We start from the raw sequence: 25,382 nt of genomic DNA, 5'->3' as shown, positions 1-25,382 counted from the left end.
TTAAAATCTGTTCTGTTTAGAGGATACTCAAACTCTCATCCTAGCCAATTACAAAATTCCAATTAAGGGAGACAGAAATGATGATTAACAGAAATTAACAAAAGCATCAGAAATATGCTAGTAAATACTTTAAATATTCTGTTTATCTGTAGGTTTTAGTCTTTCATAAAAAGCGTATCTATAATAAACCTACATTTCATCCTCTTCCTATTCATGAGTTCTAATACATTCATTTGTTTTACCCATTTCCTATCTTCTAAGATATTTTCTCCCTTAGGCGGTGGTTTTCAATTGGTCATTATCAGTGTAAGTCTTTGTTCCAATTAAGTCTTATGAAGAATCCCAAAATATGAAGCAGTCAACGCAGAACTGCTCTCATCCAGAGGGGAGGGGCCAGTAGACACAGCTTGAAAATCACTGCTCTGAATAATTCAAGAAACCTGAAGCAAAGAGATGGTCCATGGGAATTTCATTTCCACTGATTACAAACGATCCCCCTCACCATTGTTTTCAATTTTTAGGAACATTTCTTGATTATAGCTGCTTTTACCTCAGCTCATTAAAAGAAAAAAAAGCACAGTGCCTTACTATAGTATTTAGGTAAGTATTTGAATTCAAATTTCCTTTTTTCATACTATTCAAAAGTGCAAATTAGTATAAAATGTAATTCCACAACTAGGCTATTAAAATGAATTTTTAAAATAGTTAACATATGATAGAAAACATTTTTTAAAATTATCATTGCTTCATAACTGTAATTACTCTAGCCCAAATACTAACCAAAAGGCCTTTTAGAGTCTCGAGAAAACAAAAACCACTCTGTAGTTACTCTGAGAAGATGTTTTTCCAGTGCAATAATTCTGTTTGCTATACTTTTGGATTTAAAAAAAAAATCCTCAGTGATATATCCCATGTTGTAATTCAAACCTGATTTGCTTGAAAGTCAAGGAAAAAGAGGTCAACTTTTAGCGTTGTCAAATTTAGATTAGAAAAAGTTTACGAAAAGTAAAAAATAAAGTTTTTTTCCTAAAATCAGCTCATTTACGCTTTTCAGGTGGTCTCCTCACATTCATCAATCTCCTTCCACGGAAGCGGAAGGCTTTTGCACTGACTTTCGGGCAGACCTGCACGCCACTGCCACAGCCGGCCCTGCGCCCGACTCACAGCCGGCAGCCCTGCTCTTCGATGCTCCTCACCGGCTGCACGGGCAGCACCAGGTGGGAAATCCGGCTCCACAGCCCACTCAGTTTGTCCGAGTCCATGTGGTTGAAGGAGCTGGGAGTGTTGGAGTTGGTAAACCGGGCCCAGAGTAGATCTCTCACTTTTTCTTCAGTTTCCCTTGGGCCGACGCTGGCTTCTAACGTGTCCTCCTCTAGGAGGACGGTCAGCACCAGGGCCACGTCTTTGAAGGCGGCGTTCTCGTGGTCGCAGTACTTGTAGAAGATCAAGGTGGAGCCTGCAGGGAGGGACTCAAAGCGGTGTACCACAGCAGCCTTCTGGCCCTTCTCAAATCCAGAGCTCAGCAGCTCATCCACCGACAGCTTGACCACGTCGCTGTCCTGCAAGGTTCTTCCAGCCCCATCAATCCGGATGGCGGAGACCTTCTGGAAAGAGGTGTAGGCATCCGCCACGTGGCGGCTCAGGCACTTCAGGGTCTCTCTCCCCTCTCGCGCTGCGGTAAATATGATGGTGGCGGGCTCGGTAGGGTTTGAGGCATTGAGGTGCTTCTGGAGAAACTTACGCCCTCTCTGCCACAAAAAAGAACTCTGGCCTGGAAATTTATCCTTCAGCTGGCTGAACTGAGCCAAGAAGGCCTCCAAAGCTGGATTATTGGCCACTTGCTCTGTTGGAGAGGAATAGTAGCTATGAGCGGCAGAGGTGAGCAGAGCCAGAACCAGGACACCAAGAAAGATGGAGCCTGTCAGAGAATGGAAAAATAGAAGAAAAAATTAGCGAGAGCGTGAGTCAGAAAGAAAGCCTGCGGTAAACTGAAATGAAGTAGAGAGACTGTTAGATTTTACTGGCTGTGGTTCCTTTTGCCAAAGTCCTTTAAACTTTCTGCTTTTAAAATCTACCAGATATACTTTTTCTCTGCTTTCTTAGATTTCATTATTTTAAGATACGATATCTTTGTTAAAAGTAAAAGCTAAGTCATATATTTGTTCTATAATATGTTGCTACAGTATAATATAAAGATTTAGAAATGAACTATCGGTATCTTCTTCCACCTTCTCAAAGTACCTACTACATGTTAACAGGCCATTTTTTCTAAAGCATCAAAATGTAAAAATGCCACTTGAGAAGTTAAAACTGTCTAATTGAAAAGGTGGTTTTGGTTTCTTGTTTATAAAATGTCTTTCCCCATGTGGGAAATCCCATTTTGTTATGGACGGCTATACAACAGCCAGTACCCCTAAAGAAAAAATCCTGAAAACTCTATTGCTCTATTTTTATAATCACTTACTATCAAACATTTCTTTAAAAAAAAAAAAAACATATCAAAACAATGTTGAAACTGTTTAAGTCTGCAAATTTTCTAGAGATCTTCTCTGAGCATTTCTGAATATGAATCAATACTGCAGTAAGACCCGTTTCATACCTACCACGGCTCAAAAAATACTTTTTATCAGCCTTTCTTATGGAATCCTCTGCATTCTCTTTGTTTTCTTCCAATTTTTGTGTTTCTTGTTGATGACTTTCGGCTTCTGGAGGAAAATAAGAAAAACCATTATTTTTAGCCAGTACACTAATAAGTGTGTATACCTCTTACCAAACCAAAGAATTGTTTGAGAGCATTTCTATACTTTGTAAAATTTTCTTCTATGCAAGGGGAAGTTTTTTCCTGTCTTTTCCTTAAGGCTATTACTTTTATTCTACTTAGAAGAATAAAATGTAGTGCTATGAAATTCATTTAAGGATACTGTTGCTACATTCACGGTTCCTTACTGGCCCTTACAACAAGGATGAAGAAGCAGCTTCCTAATATTGCAGCCAAACTTATCCAAAATGTGATTCGACAAAATGTACCAAGTTAAGAAGCGATGTAAGAAATGTCAGCTGTACACAGGACTCGGTATCCCACAGCTGCCAAGTATACAAACAATGGGGGCACTAAGTTCAGAGACAGGAGAGATTACTGTGCAGTTGCAAAACCACCTACAAAAGCAAATTTGAAACTCTTAGTGAAGGAAGTATACAAAGCAAGGAATACAAGGTTAAGAAAATTTATCAACTCCATAAAAATGTAGGTGATGAGGTGAGACTCCCATCTTAAAATGCGTGGGTGTGAAGGAGGGCAGTATTTTGTAGCACTCTGGGCTAAGTCAACCTAGAGTCTAGTTGTGGGCTTGACCTCAGGCAGGCACCTCATATAACAGTGAAAGCTAAGTATTGCCCACAACCCTTACTGAAAAAAACAACTCAAATAACATGCTCCATTAATGTAAAAAAGTAGAATCATCTTCACCTTTAAAGGATAGTCCATTTAGTTATCTTACACCGAAAATAGATTTTTAAAATATCATATTACAGAATTTCAGGACTGAAAGGATCTTTAATGAACACCTGCTCCAGCCCCCTACTTTACCTATATCACGACAAAAGGGCCCGGGATCTTAAAGGCTTTGTGCAAGTCACATAAAGAGATGAGGCCAAGCCGAGATCAGAACAAGTCTTCTCATCTCCTAGATTATACTGGTGAAATTTCGATGGCAGATAATGGTCCATACAAATCTCATTCATTCCTTCATTTAACAAATATTCACAAAGTTGCTTCTCTGTGCCAAGTGCCACAGAAACACAATGAATGAGAGAAACAGTCCTTGCCTTCACTGACGTCACAGACTATTTTAATGAAACATATTTGAGATCGGTCATTGATTGATAGTGACACATGAATTTCTAGCCCTTTGTCAAGTCCCTGATGAACAGAATATCTTATACTTTACAATCCTTTGTACTGACAAATAGGCATTTCAGACCGAGCTCTTCAGAGTACTTATAAAATACGGATCCACATCTACAATCACAGAAGGCGAGAGCTGGACACGACCAGCCTGGTATCACCTTGCCCAACTTCTTCATCCCACAGGTAGGAAACTGAAGTACCCGGAAGTTAAAGACTTGCCCAAGGTCACCCGAGTTAGCAAGCAGGAGGGCGACAACTAGAACTCGTGTCCTTCGAGTTCCAGTAAGGACTTAGCACACTGTAACTATTATCGTCCTAAGGGAAGATATAGTGCTTTTTCTCTAACGTACGAGTGGGGAAAAAACAGATACAGAGAAATTAACTGATTTGCTCAAAGTCCCATAAGACTGAAATGACTGTGTTATGGGTACTGTATGATTGATGTTGGTTTTTAAATATCTCCATCTCTTGATTTTTGGAGTATTTTGTTTCCCCCCCAAAATAAAAGATTTAAAAAATTATAAGTGAAAACATGCTCCTAAGAAATAATAATTAAAAAAAAAAAAAAAAAAAAAGGCCAGAGGTGAATTTTTAAAAAGTCATGCACTATATTTTCTTTTATCATGCTGCATGAATACAAACAGTAGTAAATAAAAATGTTGTTTAAAAAAGCAGTTTATGTGCGGGAAGCAACTCGATGTAGTGGAATGAGCTGATCTAGGAGATGAAAAGCCTCATTCTAATCTCAGCTCTGTCCTATCTCTTTATGTGACCTTGGGCAAGGCCCAAAGCCCTTAATCCTAGGAAGGAAAGAAAACATTCTCTGAAAAGAAGGACCCTGACCTATGCCGTGTTCTCAGTGACAGCGCAATACAAACCAGGACAGAAGTTCAGGGGGTTCTCTCACCTGGCGCCAGCAGCCGCCGCCTCAGTGTCTCCTGGCCCTCCAGCCCTGCACTGGAAGGACCAGGGTTCTGGCTGTCCTGGGGGTCTACAGCAGGTGGCTCCTGTGAAGCTCCCGGTCTGTCACTTGCTTCCTCAGGGAGGGCTGCAGAGCTGCCCTCTAAGTGGGCATCTTCTCTTCCTGCCTCGTCCCTCGGAGACGGGCTGGGTTCTGGGTGCAAGGGCTCTTCGCCCACGCTTTCTGGTGACGGCTGACACCCTTGTTCCCCATCCTGAAAACTCTGGTTGGACTCCTGTTCTGTTTTATCCTTTGGATGTTCCTCAGAGTTAGTTTCATCTGGACCGTCTGCACGATCACTTCCTGAATCTGTTGCTTCTACCTCTGGGTGGTCTTTGTGGGGACCGGAGGCAGGGTTAAGAGTCTGAGCCTCTTCGGTGGTACTTGCTGTAACTGTGGTCTCCTGTGCCTGAGAATTTATCGATGGGTCATTTTCCAAATCCTTTTGAGAGTCTATTGAGATAAAAATTTATAATTTTTATTGAAAAGAAAAAATTCTCTATTTTTTTGTACTTTAACAAGGTCCCTGATAAATAGTAATATTTATATAGATTTTTTTATGGTTTACAAGGCATTCTTCCTAAACATTATTTCTCTTGATATCCACTAAAGGAGATTAAGACAAACATTTATTATCACATTAATAAATCTAACAAATAATACTAACATAAAACTATTACGAATGACGGAACCAATTTGTAGTTGCATTAAATACATCCTCTTCCCTAATGAAATAATGGATCTAGCCAATCGTCATCAATGGCAACCAAAACCATTATGTAAAAAACTGATGAGGAATTTTATAATGGATGACCAGACCGACAACTGCTGAACCCACCGATCAATCTTAGCATCACAAAAAGAGGGGAAACCAGATGTTATGAATCTCCCCCCGATTCAGTGCGAGAGGAAGTACACTGTACCACCTAGAAAGTATTTCTGCAAAACAACTGAACCTGAACCTACCCATGCTTCTAGAGCTACCCACCAGCATCCAGAAAAACATGGGGATCGAGGAATGTATGAAATGATGCCTCAGGAATGTAATCGGCAAAACCCAGAACATGAGACATTCCAAGGGACCAACGACTGTTTCTTAAGTAACAGCAAGGAAAAAACAAAAAGGCAAGAACAGAAGAAAAGGAGGGTCACCAATCGATTAAGAGAGACGTCAGAGACACGTCAGCCCGACGCAGTGTGTGGGCCACACTGCTCCGATCCAGTGTCAGAGAAATCAGTTGTTAAAGACATATTTGTAAGACAGGAAAATTTGAATGCCAGATATTTGATGAAACTAAGAAGTTTTTGTTCATCTTTTAGAACAATAAAGGTACTGTGAAATGTTTTGTTTTGTTTTGTTTTTTAAAAAAAGAATCCTTATCTTTTAGAGATAAGTCTTCAAGTATTTTTATGGCCGAAAGTATATGATGGCTAGAATTTTTCACGTGAATGATGCGGGAGGCAGGAGGAGTGAGGTTGTGATGAGGAACCAACACCCGCCCCGCGTCAGCAGAGGCCGAAGCCGTTTGGCCGCTACGTGGGTTTCATTGCATCGCCCTACTTTTATATGCGCTTGAAACGTTCTGTCATAAAGCCAAAAACAACTAAAGCAACCGACGAGATATATCAAACACAGCATGTGATCCAACTGTGAAGAGGAAAAAAAAAACAACAACCACCCAGCTGTGAGGAAAAAAAAAAAAGAGTATCAGCCAACTGGGGAAATGTGTGACTACTCAATGGATATGTGATGATATTAAGGAATGACTATTCATTTATTTTTTAAGTGTGATAATGCTATTTTGGTCTTTTTTTTTTTTTAATTAACTTTAAGAGACGTAAACTATTTACAAATAAAATGATGTTATGTCTTAGATTCACGCTTAAATATTCCAAGACAGCCCAGAAGCCAGCATTGTGTATATAATGGCTGAAGACAGATGTTAAGTACATGGGGGCTCATTATACTGTTCCACTTTTACGTATATTAAAAACATCCTTAGTAAAAGATTTAAATAAATATGCCCTTCTGCTCTTCTGAAAAATCGACTTCATATTTTGCCTACTTTGTATATCCTGTATATACACATATGTAGGATGAATTTAAATTTCATCTTTCTCTATAATTGAAAGACCCCCCTCTAAATATATACCACGTCAGTTTTCTTGATTTTTAAAAATCAAGATATTTTTAAAATTTAAGATTCGTCTACCATCTTTTTTTTAAGATTCATTGCATTTTTCCAATACCATCTGATGACCTAAAACATGAATCTTACTTATAATTAAGGTCTGGTAAATTATGGTAAAATTCAATAAATATGAAAGGATAATTATTCTTTATTCTAATAATGAATTAATCAACTTAACTTACAAATTTCAAGTTTCAGTAATCAGAGATTTTCTGCCTCGGCACAGCCCTAGATCCCTACAGCACAAACCTTAGTGCTGCACAAGACGGTCTTACCCTCTGGAGAATCCCTAAGTCCTCTGTCCGCCATATTGTGTTCTTTCTCCTCAGACTTCGAGATTCTTTTCGTTAGTGTCTGGTTTTCCTTGTGAAGATGTCTTGTTTTCTTCTTGACTCAAGTCCCAACAGGCTCATGCTTCCCGTGGACCCAGGAAACAAGGCATATATACAGTAACTAAAATGAAATGAAAAAAATTAAATGATTTTTTATTCCTACATGGGTGAAATGCCACTTTCCACTTTGGTTATTAAATCTGTTTAGTTTGAATAATTATTTCCTCTCTGAAACCTTTTCTAGTGAAGAAAAAATGTTGTCTGGCCTTCTTGAGGATCACATCCCACATCCTAGACTACAAATAGGAAATAAAAAGAAGTTTCAGATTATTAACCTTGAATGCCGTAACCTCCCAATACATTCCAGTGTGGCTGAAAGGATGTAAAAAGTAAGACCAAGTGACCAGAATCTTAAAGAGAACATCTATGAAATTGAAATAAAAAGTAATTCCAAGAGTGGAAATTTAAGTCACTGCTGAATTCATCACCGCAGAGTTCCTTGATGTCTTCAATTTCTGTCCCATATCAATTTCTCAGAGTACCTGTCACAAGCTTTCACTTATCCTTAGCAAGTAATGATGCGCAGGGGCTACTTGCAAACCAGGATGGCTGCCTCGATCCCTGGAATAGGAAATACACATTTGGAGTTTCATCCCTGACTTCTCAGCGGTATTCTTTTGTAAAATAGAGACATATGTCTTTATAAAATGGCTTTTCAGGCAGTACTCAAAGAAGACCAATGTATAAATTAATATGAACTACATACAAAAGGAATCAAAATCAGAAGCAATTTATAAGCAATGAAAAATTATATCATTTTATTCTTTGTCAAAAACAATACTTTCAAAAGTTAACCTTAATTATCTGTAAAAAAAAAATGATTAAGGATTGTTATGAGTGTTAAATACAAAAATATATATAACCCTCAGAAAATTAAGAATAGAACTACCATATGATCCAGCTATTCCACTTCTGCGGAATTGTCCAAAGAATATGAAAACACTAATAAAAAGATAAAGGCACCTGTATGTTCACTGCAGCATTATTTACAATAGCCAAGATATGGGAACAACCTAAGTGTCCACTGATGGATGATGGATAAAAATGTGGTACATATACATAATGGAATGCTACCCAGCCATAAAAAAAAAAAAAAAGAATGAAATCTTGCCATTGGCACAACATGGATGGACCTTGAGGGTATTATGCTAAGTGAAAGAAGTCAGACGGAGAAAGACAAATACTGTGTGATTTCACTCATGTGGAATCTGAACACACACACACACAGAAATGAACAAATGAAACAAAACAAAAACAAACTCCTAGATCCAGAGAACAGATTGGGGGAAGGGGGTCAATTGTATGGTGAAGGATGGGACTCTTGGTGGTGATCACCTTGTAGTCTTTACAGACGTTGAATTATAATGTTGTATACGTTGAACTTATATAATGTTATATACCAAGTTTACCTCAATAAAAAACAAAAACGTATGTATTTGTGAAAGAGCTTTGTAAAGTGTTACATTTTGATGGTTAAATCTAGCCTTCTTTGTATCTTTCTCACAGCACAATTTTATAAAATTTAATTTTATAAATTAAAAATTTAAATCCCAAATGCCTAGCACAGAGCCTGGTGTAGAGTAAGAACTCCATATTTTAATCGAAAATATGAACGAGTGAAGGAGTGAATGAATGACCGGATAGAGTGGTGCCAATTACAAGCTGGAAGGGAAGGGCGGAGTTAGGGACAAGTCTTTCTGCCGGTGTGGATCCGTGGACCATGGTGATGAAAAACAGACCAGGGGGCCCTGGGAAAGGAGGCGCTGACTGGAAAAGGGCTCGAGGAAACATTTTGGGGCCGCGAAAGTGTTCCACATCTTTATCGTGGTGGGTACACTTGTTATCCAACTCAAAATCTCTACATTTTAATTTGTAGAATATCCTCAATTGACTTTATTTCAAACAAACAGAACTGCATGCTTTCAAAAATGTATTCCTTGGTAACCAGGTTGCAGCCAATAAACAATCCGCTAAGGAACCATCACAGGCATTTCTATCATCTTACAAATGCTCAGTATACACCTCTGTCGTCTCAAGGCACACATCGTTACTGTGGCCCATTTCGTTCGGGTCCTTTGTAATGCATCATGTTCGAACGCCCATAGCTGAAGCGGTATGCCCCCCAGGCCGCAAGGAAGACGCGGTACCGCAGCCAGGGAGCTTGGCACATCCTCGTAAGTCACGTGGAACCTGGGGGATCTGGAGGCCACTATGGCAGAGGCAGGTCAGTCTTTTGAACAGTGTCCAATCCACACCTGGCAGTGTTAGACTAGGAACCTCTAGACTGCATAAAGGAAGTGAGGCAGAGCCTCGGCCTCATGGAAATGGGATGTTGGGAGACTTTCTGCTTCTGTAGGAGAAACCCTTCCATAAGTATGTCCAAAAAAAGGATAACTTTTGACAGGGTATTTTGCAAAAAGGAACTGATGAAGACCTGTGTGCTTCATATGGCACAAGAAACATGTATGTTCAGTGAGGCCCTTTTAAGTTCGATTGTGTGACATGTTGATTTTCAGCGCCCCATATGCAGAGATTACAATGATTCATTTTTCCACTTAAGTATAACAGGTTCATCACTGGCAGTTAGCCACTTTCCAGTGACTCTGGAATGTGCAACAGAATTTTTATCATTTTGCTTTAACTGTCTCCATGAGGGCCTGAAATGGGTTAAAGCAGTAAGGTTTTATTCTCCATTTATGGAGAATGTACCAGATGGTAGGCCAACAGTTGCATTCCTTAATTTCGATGTCCTGGGACTTCTCTAAAGAGGGACAGAAATTTGCCTCACTGCTACCTCTGCAGATGTGGCTGCCCCGTGCGCTGTCTTTCGAGATGTACCCTTTCTGCTCCAGGTCATTGTACCAATGGTCATGCTTTGACAACCTGGTAGGTGTTTGTTGTCCGGTACACCGAATGACCTTTGCACCGCAGTAACACGATCAAGTTTAACATGCTCCAACATACAAAATTAAGTGTCCTGAGGGTAATGCTACAAATTGATGCATATTACATTTATATATAAATGTTACTGAGTAATAACATTCTGAATGTCCAACTTTTTTATTGCTTTGTACATTTTTAAAATATATATACATAAAATAAAAATTAAACACATAAACGGGAAGGATATACATCAACTTCCATTAGTGCTCGCTTCTGCAGAGGGAAGGACAGGAATAGGACGAGAACAAGAACAGGATTTGACTGTACCTGTCAAGTATCTTTTAAAAAAAATCGAGGTAACTGGCAAAGTGTTAATGTTATATCTGGGTACATAGGTGAACGCTATTGTCAGCACTTTCCTATGTGTTTGATGTAGTTAATTTTTAAAATGAGTAATAAAATAGCTTCTATGGGGAAAAGAATCAAAAGGAAAGGCCTGTAATGGTAACTGAGCCCACATACAAGGAACGTGAGTTAAAGAGGCGCCATTCAACTATGGTCTGCCATACATTTTGTTACAACCAGCCGGGAGGAGATAGGACAAGGAAAACCTGCCTGTGAGAACACAATCGGGGCTGGGACAGCAGTAGGACCCCTCATCCAACCTCTCCTCCATCCTGAAAACCTCTAGTGTCGCCATGGGGACCAGGGAGGAGGAGGGGATGGGATGGAGACCTGGAGAAGAACCGCAGAAGGAAGAGGCAGGTATCAGGAAGCACTGGTCTCTGCAACACTAAGATGTAAATTAAAAAGAGAGAGAGAGAGAGATTAAAAGTTTAGCAGCCAAGAAGAACAAAAGAGAATCAGTCAATCCAGGATGGTAGTTTAGATATAAACGCCATCATGACAGATGCATGGCAGTCAGGGCGAAATACGAGTATATATATATATATTTTTCTATTTTTAGACACTTATTTTAGTGAATGTTGCCATTTTAGATATCTTGGCCTTCAAACAATCTGTAATCCTGCTGTGGAGATAAGTAACATATAAAATATACATGACAGTAATTAACATTTATTAAATGCCTTTTTGGGGGGCCAGGCAGCAGAGAGCTTTATGTATTAACTTATTTACTCTTCATGATAATCTTATGACATATGGACTATGATTATTCCTTCGATTTTACAGATGAAGAAACTGGATACAGGAGTTACATCGCCCAAAGTCATTCAATTGTGCCAGAATCCGAAGACAAACCCAGGTCAGCTGGCTGCAAAGCCATCATTTCTCCTCTATAATAAGCAGTTTTCAAGTTGTTCCCAAGATTCCATGGAGAGTCAAAGGCTGCTGGGGGAAGCTGAAGAAATGGGAAAGGTATGACTCATCTCGCTTTTACAGATATCTGTATTATGCCGATAGCCACATACTCTTTGGATGTGATGGAATCTGTTTTGGCCTGGGCCTGCCTGCTTGCCTGGGGTTCCTTTAACTTAGAGATGGAATCTTATCTGTCATCCACAAGCCAGGACAGCCTTCTTTTTAGCAGATATTTTCTTCCCCACCGTCCCAAGCATGTTTCCATTAACCTTCCACTCCCAGGTCTGCCATAAAACAACAGGAAGTAGTCCTAAGTCATTTTAAACAATGGCCATCATTTCGCATAGGTATTATCAATTCCTCCACAGGTATGGAAGTAGAGATTGGTATGGCTCACTCACATAATGCAAAACAATGGATAATGCTCCAGATCATTTGTCGTGAAAATTATTTTTAGGAACGTACTTATACTTTAAAATTCATTATTCATAACTATTAAGTGGAGTACTCTAGAATAATCTACACTGTTTTAAGCCAAGTGTAGTCATGTTAAAAAGACCTAAGCTACAAAGTTTTCTAAATTTTCTCCCTTGCTCAATTTTGTGAACTCTACCACGTTATTTCTGAGAGTGGACCATATAACAAACAGGTATGTGATAATATAATCACGTCTGAAGGCAAAGCGCCCTTCTAAATGTAATAGTAAAATATTTTTTGATTCCTTTCTCTTGCCCACATATTCATATAGCTTATAATGACACCACACAGAACTGTCTGTAGGAACTACAAGTCCTATTAATTAATGACAAAAATGGGACTGAGTTGTAACCTGAGATATCAACAGTGACCTTCCGTCTGACATGAAATCTCTTTATGCCACCAGCAAAGTACAATAATTATCCCCACCTTGTAGTATGATGCGTACTCCGTTCCCATCCTTTTAAGCCAGATAACGAAATATCGTGGACATGCTGCTATTGTATTTCTCAAAGTATGGTTCTTACAGCACCTGCACGAGTCTCCTAAGGCATTGTAAAATGCCCTGTGAATAACCTAAGGAACCAGTTTCTGTAAGAGCAAGATCACTTTTGACAGGCTTATGTGGGTACTGACTTGAAAGTCCATGGTATAAATCCATTTAATTTGTCTTTACTATTAAAAAGAGACTGGCTGAAACAAAAAGACCTTTTCTCTATTTTGCTGATAATTACAATTTCACACATGTGGAGTATTTCTTAGCATGTATGTGAAAAAATTTAGGGGACGATAATATTGCTCATAACACCATCCTCAAAAGCAGGACCTCTAAGTAAATATTTAATTTTTAGAGTGAGCTTTAGGATAGTGAAGGGGTTTTTAACCAAGGGTTAATGATAAACTAATTCGTCTCCACGCAGTTTAGCAGTCCACACAGTTTATTTAGCAATATGACAAGCGAGAGCTTCCATCACGATAGACATAAGGCAGATACAGGGTAGATCTCTGGAGTACATTCTTTATACAGACTAACAACTTTAGGTTTCACAACATGTGGCAGGCATGATTTGTTGCATACGACAGCCATTCATTCCTCACCCCTTCCTTCCTGAAAGTCCTGATTTTATTAGGAGACGATGTGCCTGAGCCAGGCACTGCCAGCCCCATTCGCCTTTGCCTGGCTTCCCAGGCCTCCTTGTGAACCAGGACCTGCTAATGAGATGTAAGAAGAAATCTCTGAAAGACTTTTGAGCAAGATTTTCTTTTCAAATAAGGCAGAGACTTGTCATGAGAAAGCTTTTGCTCCCTACTCCCAGCCTTTGGGTGGGACTGAAGCCTAAGGCAGCAACAAGCCACACTGTACTCACTGAGGACACTATGAGGACAAAAGCCAAGTGATAGGGACCCCAGCGGGGACAAACAGAAAGGATCTGGGACCTTGAGAACATTGTTGGGTTGCTACGCAAACAGTGGATTATCTAGCATCTTAAGTGGAATTTAAAAATTGTTCAGTGGCTTCTAAGATGTTTTCAACAGCCGTTTCTAAGTTTTATAACCCGAGCTCTGGTTCCATGATTCTCGTGAACGAGTGAAGGCCAGAATGTGGCTGAAGTCCAGCAAGACCGTCTTAGTTTTAGGAACGGGGCCTCCCTCAGACTGTTCATGACACACACGGAGGTGAGCTGGATAACCCTGTTTGTCACCTATCTCAAAGCACACGTGCTTTTCCACTTCCAGGGAGGGATTCTAGTCTCTGTTTACGTAGAGCCAAATAAGTGTAAACGGTTAGCATTTCTGCACGTTTCTGTATAATCTGTGTAGGTGTTTCCTGGTAGAATGGGATTTCTCTGATGGTGACCAGTTATCGATTAATGTCAAAGTAATACTGAGGCCAAATAGAGCCAAAGAACAAAGGATTATATATGACTAAATCATGTGTGTGTATGTATGTATATACATGTGTGTATATATATATAAAATCATTGATTAATATATAAGAGATGGAATTTAGAACAGTGAAGTTTCTTATTAAAATATCTAGTAGTTTTACTGGAATAATCTAGAATCAAGCTACAAAGCGAATGCTTTCCCACAAAAGTTATCATTAGAGAGATCATTATGGTACACACAGCAGGGAGCCTCTCCAGAACGACCTTGTCATTTGTCAATAATTAGGCTGTGGAGCTTTTCAGGAGAGGTAAGCTAATTCCAAAACACAGGGAACATGAAACAGTCTGGTTCTAGGTGAACAGTCTGGCTGAAATACTCATTAAATTCATGCTGAACAAAGTAGGTGTAAACCATGGTAGCAGATCTAACAATTTAAGAAGTTCCCCCCACCCCATAGTGACAGTCTGGATCAGATTTAAAAGGAGTCATTTTTCCATCTTCCTTGGGCTACCAGTACAAAATCCTCTAGAGTCTCCATGATTTTAACTGTTTAAAAAATTAACTGCTTTGACCAAGTTTTTTGTTTAAGGTCGTGTCTGTTCTGGTCAAGATCAGCTGTAACGCAGGGTTAAAACCGGCAACTCTAGAGTCATGGATCCTTTTTCTAACCAGTGGAGGACCCAGAAGAAATGGGTGGCAAGCTTTTTCAAAGGTCCACCTGGTAAGATTCTGGGGCGCCCACTCAAGCGGGAAAGACCAAGGAAGAACAAGGCTTCTGTTAGCAGAATTATCAGGGTAACACTCAGGGCAATAATCAGCTCTGTTAATACGGTCTAAGAATACTTGGTAACATTCATTTGCAACAAGTTCAGTTTGGTACAACCAATGGCCTAGTTCTAAACTAGGGAACCACTGCTGCCCACAGTCGGGGCAATGTGAATTATCCGAGAACATCTGGGCCTGCAGAGACAACACGGAAAGCAATGTAACAGTAAGAGGCGACAGCGACAAGGAGAGACACGCAAATAACCGGTCCTATTACAGGTTTGGCTTAGCAATTTCTCAGTCCGACCACAACTAGTTGGAGAGAGTTAAATTTGGCTTGCACCTCCGTGCAATTCTTCAAGATTTCGTTGTCTATTTTTCACTCAATTGCAACTCAGTCTCTGAACTCAGGGACTGATCCGCTCTATGTTACGAGTCGCTTGCTAGGAGCACAGATCTCAAAAATGGCTCCTTCAAATCCCAGCTTCTCAAGAGAATATAGGGCTCTAGTCTAAATCTGTTATTTTTTTCTTGTGTGTTAGTCAGCTGCTGATGTCACGCAGAGGCACGTGGCGCACTCTGCTTTGCTGGCAAGCTATTATGTCTGCTTGGTCAAACAGAGGTGCTGATAGGTCCAATGGGTCTTTGTGGGCGCTGGCACTCTTGCCGTTGTAATACACGTACCCAAGTCTTAAGGCCTTGGCACTTCACGGTGATGGAGGGGGGTCAGGAAAACCTGGGAGAGGCCTCTTGAGCGTAGTGGATCCAATGCAGTCGTTCTTGGGAGGACCTTAGTCAGGACCCAGTAAGAAGTGGCTGATGGTTGAGCTGGTTGGTCTGAGGATCCTTCACATACCTGTAAATGATAAAACTTCAGACGACTCATATAGGTTTTGAGTTGCTCACAATATCATTAGAAACATGCATCTGTAAATCATTTGGGTAAGTCAAGGTGGATGACAACTGTCTCATGGGATTCCCCATCACAACTTCATATGGATTCAAACCAATTTACCTGTTGGGAGTTATTCTTTTAAGGGCACTAGGAAGGGTTTCGGTTTATTTTAAGATTCATACTAGCCTAATTATTTTTAGGACTGTTTACCGTTTCTCCTCCTTTTGCACTTGGGAAATAATAAGGTCTATATAATCATGTTTAACCTGTTAGAACTTTGAGACTTCTTGTATCTCTCTCTCCTGTGAAACGGGCACCATACACGGTATTCACATAATGTGTGTGTTGGAGAATGTTAATAATGGTGACGACCTTTCCATAGTAAGACTCCATCCACCTAGCAAAAAGGTTACAAAATTATTAAACAATATTCTTAATACTAACGATAGGAAGTTGGATGAAATCCTTTTGAAGGCTGAAAAAGAAACCAAGAGGGGCACGTCTCATTGCCTACATCTAGTTTGATAGGTTTATGCACATCGTAAGTTTAAGAAGGCAAGTCCTAATGGTCTTGAGCTAGTCTTAGAAAATACAGAGCAAATCAGTTGGAATTTGCAGATGCCATCATCACCTTTGTAACCCATCATGGCCTGAATGTAACAAGTAAACAAGGTGGGTAGTAGGACCTATGGAACAACCAGAGAGCCACTTAGGGAGTGCCACGGGTCATCAGAGTACAGTGTATACTCTGACTTTCTCAAGTGTTTTTGTGAATTCTGAGGCATGACCCCATGAGAGCACTGAGAGGCAGGGAAGGCGTGAGTGTTAAAACTGTAGAAAGATTTGGCTTGAAAGGCAGAGAGGGCATTACAGCCTTAGCTGTGGTCAGCCAAAGCATTTTCCTTAGCCTATCGACAGTAGCTGTGATTCTCAGATTGTAAAATGTCAAGTTTAAAAGGAAACTGAAGAGCAGCCTCTGCCAGTGGTGCAACATGGGACCAACGTTCGGATGGGAGCGCTAGGCAAGGTGGAATACAGGCGGTGTGGATATAATGATTTTTTTTTTTTTGAGGTTATGTAACAATGTACGGGTGAGAGCTACCAATTCAGGTTCTCTGACAGTGAACAGAAGGTAGGGTTCCTGACTCGATGACCTCTGTGGTGACAACACAGGGGATAATGGATTTCCCTAGGATCTACTGAAAAGAGCCACCAAAGTGAAAGTTTCAGCCATCGAATTGGGAAATTGTGGGTGTCTAGAACATGGACATGGATATGATGATGAATAAACCCACAGGATCATGGAGTTTAACTTAGAAGTCAGCAGGAGAGTTATACGACTAAATCTGACATTGAAAAGACAGAATTTTGTTTCTTTAGAGAGTGAAAAGGGGAAACGCATTTAAAACTACAACAAGATACTATTTCACATCCACCAGGCTGGCAAAAACTGACCAGTTTACAGCGGGGGCTCTACAGGTACTAGACAACACCACTTCTCCCCTAGGACCTCTCCACTGGCATGGGCAAGAGGAAGCCCTAAAAGCTCCAAATGCTCACAATAAATCTACCCTTCTCTTAACCTTCATTTCACCAGCTTCAAGAGTCAAGAAAGCCCTAGAGCTCCAAGTATTCTTGAATCAAGAGAACTCTAATATACCACGTGTTCTGGACAAGATCACCCTTCCCCTGGTCTTCTAAACCAATGCAGGCAAGAGTCAAAAGGGAGCCCCAAAGCACTAAGTGCTCAGAATAAGATACCTATCGCTAGTCCCTAATGCCATTCCTTAGCCTTATCACTGCTGGCTGAGAGAGGAGAGCCAAAAATGCTCCCAGCAAGATTCTCAAACTTATAGCTTCACTACCATTATCTGCTTAAAAGCATTAGGACCAACAATTTCATCATACCTCTATCTCTTTCTGTCATCATCACGAGAAGCCCAAAGTTCACTCTAAGAGCAGAGAGATAGTATTTCCCCCTTTACTTTATTAATTTTGTTACATAAAACTTGCACCATTTCGATATAGTAAACATTTTAGCTATTAGTCCCTACTAAAATATAGACTCCTTAAGAGTAGGGCTTTTTGTCTTTTTATTTACTGCTGTACATGCCCAATAAACGTTTCTTGAGTGAATAAATAGCAACTTGAATCCTTATACTCAAATGATAAGAACACAAATCAGTATGACCACTTTTGGAATTAATTTGGCATTATCTAGTAAAGCAGGAGATGAGCACTTCCTATAATTCAGTAATTCCACTCTTAGATTTTATACTCTAGAGAAATCTGCACATGTGCATCTAAAAACATGAATAAAAATTATTTATTCATGGTAGTATTGTGTATAATAGCAAAATAACAGCTAAAAATGTCCATGAACAGGAAACTGGGCAAATAAATTGAGGTACTACCGTACAATGGAATACTGTACATATAGACATAGACGAAACTCAAGGATATAATACTGAGCTGAAAAAAAGCAAGTAGCAGAATACACGGTTTCCATTTACACAAAGTTTCAACATATTATTTAGGAATAAATATTGGGTATTGCTCAAGAGAAGGGAAAGATAAGCCCAAGGATCATTATCCCCGTGGATGGGAGAGGGAAGGAGATGGGCGTGACGGGGAGGGTGTACGGAGCATCCCAAAGGCCAGGAATGCTGCTGAACCATAAATCCCAGCAGCTTACACAGTCTCTGTCCAATATCTTATAATTTAAAAAAGAGAACAGAGTGGAAACAGCGATGGGCTAGAAAAAGACATTAATAGGCAAGACCAAACTTTCACATTATGGACAAAAAGAGCAGCAGCAGTTACTCTGCTCAGAGGCAAAGTGAATTACTGAAAATACTGAGGAAAAGAGGAGGCCTATAGACGGATTTGGGTCTTTGCTTTTCCCATAAAATTGTAGGCAACTGTTTCTTCATAAAAATGAGGTAAAAGAAACCTGCCTAAAGCTGGTATGGAAAAGAAAGTTTATCTTGGCATACTCCATAAAAACATGCATCTGTATACGGAAAGGAAGTTGTTTCACATGCTGCCTTTGTGCAAATTAGAAAAAGGTACGCTCAGGCTCGGGGCAAGGTACAGCCCAGAGGACCCTCACTTAGCCAGGTACTCAACAGTAATCCTGTCTGCGAGATAATGTGCAGTAAGCAATGAATGGCTAACACTTACTGAGGACAGCTATCTGTTCTAAGTACTTTATATGTATTAATTAATGTAATGCTTACAATCAGCTATTTAAAGAAACAGAGAGGGTGAGTAACTTCCTCAAGGTCACGCGGGTCGTAGAGAAATCAGTATTTGAATCCAGACAGACTGGTTCCAGAGCCTGTGCTCTTAGCCACTATAAAATGTCACCTTTCTGAAACAGTGACAGTTGAGCTTAGAAAGCTTTCATAAGCTGTTTGCAGTTAACAAGGATACTCTTCAATTGTGTGTGTATGTTGAACTGGGTGTGGGGGAAAATTCTCTCTCACAATGTTCTACTTCCACACAGAAAGGTGCAAGGTAAGTTTCAAGAAGTCCTGAACCCCCTGAAATGATATATAAATTTTTTTATACGCACATACACATTTTCTTTTCTGGAAAGAAAGTACTATATACTTTCAGACTCTCAAAGGACTCTGAAATGGTTCAGAACCGTTAGGTGTTACTTCCTCCCTCACCACCATTAGCTTTAGTCAAAAACAGTTGATTTGAGGTTAATATATGATTAGTATTAGGCTTGTAGAAATGCTGAAAACGCTTAGAGAACCACCATTACTCTACCGATTATGAAACATAATTCTTTTGTTACTAATGAACCCAACCAAGTACTTACTAGGCCCCATGCCAAGGGCTATGGATACAGAGAGAAAAATCTTACAGAAAAATCCGGGGAAACTGGATTGGAACCAATTTTCGGTAAAGGCTAAGGGCTTTTAGACAGATTTAAAAGAAAAGATTGCCTAGAGAGATAATACGAAATTCAGGAAGGCCCACAGAAGCTGGAATGCCTTTATTTTCAAATAAACCTTCTAACCAATAAAAACAGACAAAAACCAGAGCTTCGAGAACCTCCCTATTGCACAACTGCTACACAAAAGAAAAACACAAATCAGGTTTCTTGTGTGTGAGAACTAAAGTAAACTTAAGATTCTTTCTGAAACTTTATTAGAGGACAAGATTAAAAAGTAGCACTTTGACACTAAAATAGAAAATGCAGTTTTATTTAATCCACTGAAATGTACATCTACTCACAATGGCAGCTTGATACATATTAAATAATTATCCTCTCTAAATATTCTGATTCTGTTTCATTCTTTGCTATTTCCTGAATGAACATCAGTAAGCAAGCTCAAATTTGCCCTTGATAGACAAATATGCCCTTGTTCTTTTTGCGGAAGGTTAAGTTGCACAATGAGTCAGGTTTGAGTTGACTTCTCTAGGCAAATATATCCCTTAGACTGCGGCCTCAGCTAACTCCTCACATGCTATATAAAATCAAAAGATGCACGTAGAGAAAACATAAATCCTTTAAACCATTTTGAGTTCCCATTTTAAATATTTTCTTCCGTGGGAAGGCTAATCAATAATCAAACTATCTATTTTTTATATAGGACAGTTTCCCTAAGTCTCACACACAAAGTAAAATCTTAAAGAGTTTCGTATTTCATAACAAGTTTGGAATTTAGATGATAGGAGAATAAAGAGTATAAAAAAAAGGAGTCAATCACTCTTTTAAAATTCACACGTAAAATAATTCTTTGTTAAAAATACATTATGAAAATAAATGCTCCTGAAAAACAGGCTTCACCCTAAGTTTTGAGAGGAACTACTTTTAGTTTGGCAGTCTTGAGATCACTGACAGAGAGTAAGTCCATGGATGGCAGTCTTCAGCACTATTTAGTACACACACTGTTCTCTCGTACAGAGAACAGATAAGCCAAATGAAAAATATGATCCTGACTTAGACAACAGCTGCAGAATGTTCTCCTCTCACCCCAGGAACTGACCAAACAGGTGTGTGTGTATGTGTGTGTGTTGCTAACATACCATAAAGGGGAAACACTGGTTTAGAAATGTACTGGTACATTTCAATCGGCCTTTACCTAATGGACTAAAAGTCCGTAGTTTAAGTTCTGTCTACAGTTTCGATTTCAAACACCAGCAGCCAAACTTTTAGTTAATATGCAGCTTTCAACAGTGAGACCTAGAGCTAAGCTTAAGTATTTCTATACCTCTACCAACTATTTGTGTTTGTTTAAAACTAGCTTCTAAGTATTGCCCACTCCTCTCACCATGTCCAATGTCATAATACGCCAGTATTTTCAGTTTCCTTCTTATTTCCCAGTACTGATTCCACATTTTTGAAAGGGAGTTTGAAAAAGAACTGAACTAGAAACAGAAAGCATTCCAATTACTTCCTTAGGGAACTGTTTCTTGGAGAGGAAGCAGTTCAGATAGTATATTTGTTTTCTGAGTACAGGAAGTCTTCCTTTCCTTCTTATTCCCTCCCAACTCCTTGATTTGTATCTCAGGGTTAGGTTGGCCACATAGAGGCAAAAAGCAATGCATAAAGAATCAAAGAGTTTGTAAAGATTTTCAGTGGGAAGCAAAAGTGATCTTCAGTTGTAACTCAACTCCCCTAATCACCTTTAGTACCTACATCAAGCCAACATGTTTCTACTAAACTTTTTATTTTGAACTATAGTCATGCTCTGCACACCGATGTTTCAGTCAACGACGGACCACATGTAGGCCTGTGGTCCCATAAGATTATAATGGAGCTTAAAAATTCCTACTGCCTAGTGATCTCACAAATGCCGTAGCTGTCATAGTGCAACACACTACTCCTGTATTTGTGGTGATGCTGGTGTAAAGCAACCTATCGTGCTGCTAGTTCTATAAAAAATAACACATACAATTATGTCCAGTACATGATACTCTTTTATTGGTTTATGTATTTACTATACGTTTTATCATTATTTTAGAGTGTACTTTCTACTTATAAAGCAGGATGTCATGCCTCATACATCTAGTGTTTATGGAATCTTGATTGTATCATTTGCTTCTGTGCTTGATTTAATCTTGGGTTATTTTGCACAGAAACACGCTATACGGGCTGGCAGCCTAGGAGCAACAGGCTATACCACAGGCATGAGAACATTGCCTAATGACGCATTTCTCAGAACGTATCCCTGTCATTAAGTGGTGTATGAGGGTAATTTTAAAAGTCGCAAAAATAGTGCAGAGTTCCCTTATATCCTTTACCCAGTGTCACCGTTCCATAAAATTATAATTATATAAAAAAAAAAAGAAAGGAAGAAATTAACATTGGTACAAGTCAATTAACAAACTACGGACTGTTCAAATTTTACCAGTTTCTCCACTTATGTCCTTTTTCTGTTCCAGGGTCCAATATGGGATTCTACATTGTGTTTAGCTGTTAATTCTCCTGAATCTGCAATCAGTAAGTTTTTTAGTTTTTACTTGTCTTTTGTGACCTTTCCTGATGTTTGCAACCTTGACACTTGAAAAAGTACTAGCCATTTTGTAGAATGTCCCTCGATTTGGATTTGTATGATGTTTTCTCGTGACCAGAAAACATAGAGGTTATGCTTTTTTTGACAAGGGTAACACCACAGAAATGGTGGTGTACTCTTTCTTCTAACAGCATCCTATCACTGGGTTTGTGAGGTCCATGTCTGTCTCTGGTGGTATTAACTGCAATCAGTTGGTTAACATGGTATCTCCACTGTTAAGTTACATTATTCCTTTGTAGCTGATAATTATCTGGGGGAGATATTTTGAGACTGATTTTTAAAACCAAGAGCTGGATGCTCATTGCTCCTGGGGTTTCACCATCAGGCCAACAATTGGGACAAGCAACACAAATATTTGCTTCCTTACGAAACTCATTAGCTGGAAACCATTAGTATCACTTTGGCGCTTGTTAGAAATACAAATTCTTGGGCCCCACCTCAGACCAACTAGACCAGAATCTTTGAGGGTCTGGTGCAGGAGTTTGTGTTTTAACAGGTTCACCAGATGAGTCTGATGCTCACTATAAAGTTTAAGAAACACTACTTTAAAGGTTAGTTTTCCTTCACTATAAACCCTGTTTACTGTGTAAAAAGGGGAAAATTAGTATTAATAACTTGGATATAAATATTTTCACCACAACTAATAAAACTGTAGGTGAATGCCTTCTAAGTAAAGGCGCTAACCCCTTCCTTCCTTATTTTTCTTTGTTATTTTCCTATGAAATTTTTTAAAAATGTGGTGGTCGCAGAGGTAGTTCTAAAGTACAAATACTGTTACTTTTATACAAAGAAGTTGTCAGTCAGCTTCAGTATCAACTGCTGCCTACATATATGACCTAATGTTCACACTTGAATGTACAGCTATAAAACCCCTGCAGTGCGGTCCTCTATAGTCAGGTGGCCTGGGCCTAAATGACCTGCTCCAGCACGTGTCTTGGCAAATTCTTCTCTATGCCTTGGTTTTCTTAACCAGGAAATGGGATAACACTATGGATGAAAGAGGCATTGTGACTATTAAAGAGATAATGTGTAGCGATCACCACGATGGGGACACGAAAGAGCCCCTCAAAACAGTTTTTAAACTATTAAATAAAAGTGAGACTAGAGAGTTTGTTTTTTGGAATGGCGAAAGCAAGTAGAAAGTTCTGCTGTTTCTTCACTAGATCACATTAAAGACAGAACCAGAGAGCTCTGTTTATATAATAAAACAAAACCTTCAGAAGTCAATGAACCAATGTTTTCAATTAGACTTTCTGTAAAAATATTATATTTACATTATACCTACAGTCAAGGGCTGGAGGAGAGCATAAAAAATGAAAAATAATTTGATCTTTGAGGTAGCAGAATCATGGGCAAATTTTCTTTCCATTTTGATTATCAAAATCATGAGCCAAAAACTCCTTTAATATTAGTATATACTAATGCTAATATTAATATTAACCCAATTAGTAATAACAGCTTTTACTTATTGAGTCCTTAAACTATTCCATTTAATATGCCAAATAACCCTATGAATCTCTACAGATGAAGAAATGGACTCTGAGCGATCAAGCAGCCTGGCCAAGTCACAGAGTGGCAGAACAGGAGTTCAACTCAGCTCTGACTCCAAAGTCTGAGCTCATAACTAATATTGAGGACATCCTTCTTCATTAACCAATTTGCTGTGCAAAACTAAGGATTAAGTATAATCACTATATTGAATTATCTCTTGTGGGACAATAGTGGTCATAAGATGTAGAATATTAATGAAATTTGAGCACAATTAAAATTCTAAATGAAAAATGAAAAACAGCATAAAGCAGACAAGGCTTCTCTAAGCACACTTTCCTTCGGGAAATTCAAATGGCCCTTCAAAGAAATGTGGATTTCCATGGAATACAGTTGTAAATGACTGCTTAGGCAAAAATAAATTACATATACAAGGCACAATACATTATTAAAACACCCAACAATCCTCAAATAATTAGCTAAATTCTTAAGTACTTTATTTGTGAATTACAGAAGCTCTCAAGCTAGTATTATCACCTCTATACTAGGAAATAAAGTGAAAAAGAGCTTAAATGAGTCACTTACAGTTACTTGATAAACCAGCGACAAAACTGGTCAAGTTATGGACTTTGCATTGGCATAATACACATTACTTACAGCCCCTCAAAGTTTTCATAGCAAATGTCAGTCTTTCAAACTGTTCTAATCCACATAAAGGCTTCCAAGAACCTTTTTAGTTCCTCTACCATAAAGTTCCTTAATAAATTAAATGATTTTCCACTGGTCATTTACATACGAATCATGTGCTTAAAAAAAAAATGATAAATATGGATAACTGCCACAGCCTTAATTCTTAAAAAAGAGACAAGGGCAGGATCTCTCATATAGGTCCAAAACAAAATGTTTTAAAACCTAAAGACAGGTAAGACAAACAAAAACAGTAAGTTGAATCGGGTCAAGACAGCTCATTTCCATATTTGTGTATGAAGTCTAACAATTGAGCACTGCTGATAAAATAAGAATACTACACACTCTCTTGAAGGAGGGAAAAAAAGGGGTAAAACTTTCTCACCGGGTATGAAGTACAAGTGGGAAGACACAATATATTAAGCAAAATGGCAATTGTAGGGTCTTACTAAAACTTCAAACTTTGACCTTTTTAGCACCGTTAAAGGCTACAAAAGAGGCGAGTGGGGGTTTGCTGTTTAAGAAGAATTAAGAATGATGAGATCCAGTTAGTCACGAAGGTAAAGGAAGTAGTCGCGCCCTGAACAGGTAAATTTCCCCTTTACATTTTGAGCCTTACAGAAATTCTGCTTCTCGTCTAAAAGTCCAAACTAAACATTTACTCCTACCTTATCCCATTTAATGTTTATAAGATTCTGTTTCTCCTTTTTATTTTACCACAAAACACAAATATACCCCCTGCTCCGTTTAAGGTTTTTGCAGTAGGCAGGTGGGGGCGGGGAGGGATCGTTTCTGAAAGATCTTTCGAATCAAATATCAAATATCGGATCAAATATTAAAACATAGAAAAGTTGTGTACACCTTTCCTTCACTTACGAATTATAGCGGCGTTTTACAATCGTCCACGGTCAACGCCAACGGAGCCTTCCCAGTGTTCTGGTCCACGACGCCGAGCTGCACCTCTCGGACGCGCCGAACAGAATGTCGCC

The 25,382-nt window shown here is 39.1% G+C and overlaps 2 protein-coding genes across 3 annotated transcripts; both read right to left on the bottom strand.

The window, feature by feature from the left end:
• Positions 1-236: 236 nt before the first annotated feature.
• On the bottom strand, positions 237-25,382 carry LOC107509018 (torsin-1A-interacting protein 2). 2 transcript variants are annotated; one of them, XM_016141167.2, is made up of 5 exons: positions 25,270-25,382; positions 7,336-7,513; positions 4,815-5,321; positions 2,604-2,705; positions 237-1,918 (listed from the first exon to the last, which is right to left on the bottom strand). In XM_016141167.2, the coding sequence occupies exons 2-5, from the start codon at positions 7,367-7,369 to the stop codon at positions 1,161-1,163; spliced, it is 1,401 nt and encodes a 466-aa protein (XP_015996653.2). In that variant the 5' UTR covers positions 7,370-7,513; positions 25,270-25,382; the 3' UTR covers positions 237-1,160. The 2 variants fall into 2 exon arrangements, with proteins under 2 accessions (XP_015996653.2, XP_015996652.2); XM_016141166.2 differs by lacking the exon at positions 25,270-25,382 and adding an exon at positions 15,472-15,596.
• Positions 13,053-15,475, bottom strand: LOC107509020 (torsin-1A-interacting protein 2). Its single transcript, XM_016141173.2, has one exon. It carries the CDS (start codon positions 14,974-14,976, stop codon positions 14,581-14,583), a length of 396 nt encoding a protein of 131 aa, XP_015996659.1. The 5' UTR covers positions 14,977-15,475; the 3' UTR covers positions 13,053-14,580.

This window comes from Rousettus aegyptiacus, unplaced genomic scaffold (genome assembly GCF_014176215.1).
Source record: "Rousettus aegyptiacus isolate mRouAeg1 unplaced genomic scaffold, mRouAeg1.p scaffold_m13_p_17, whole genome shotgun sequence".
Lineage (NCBI taxonomy): Eukaryota > Metazoa > Chordata > Mammalia > Chiroptera > Pteropodidae > Rousettus > Rousettus aegyptiacus.
Note: the sequence above shows the minus strand (reverse complement) of the source record. Positions and strands in the feature narration are given on the sequence as shown.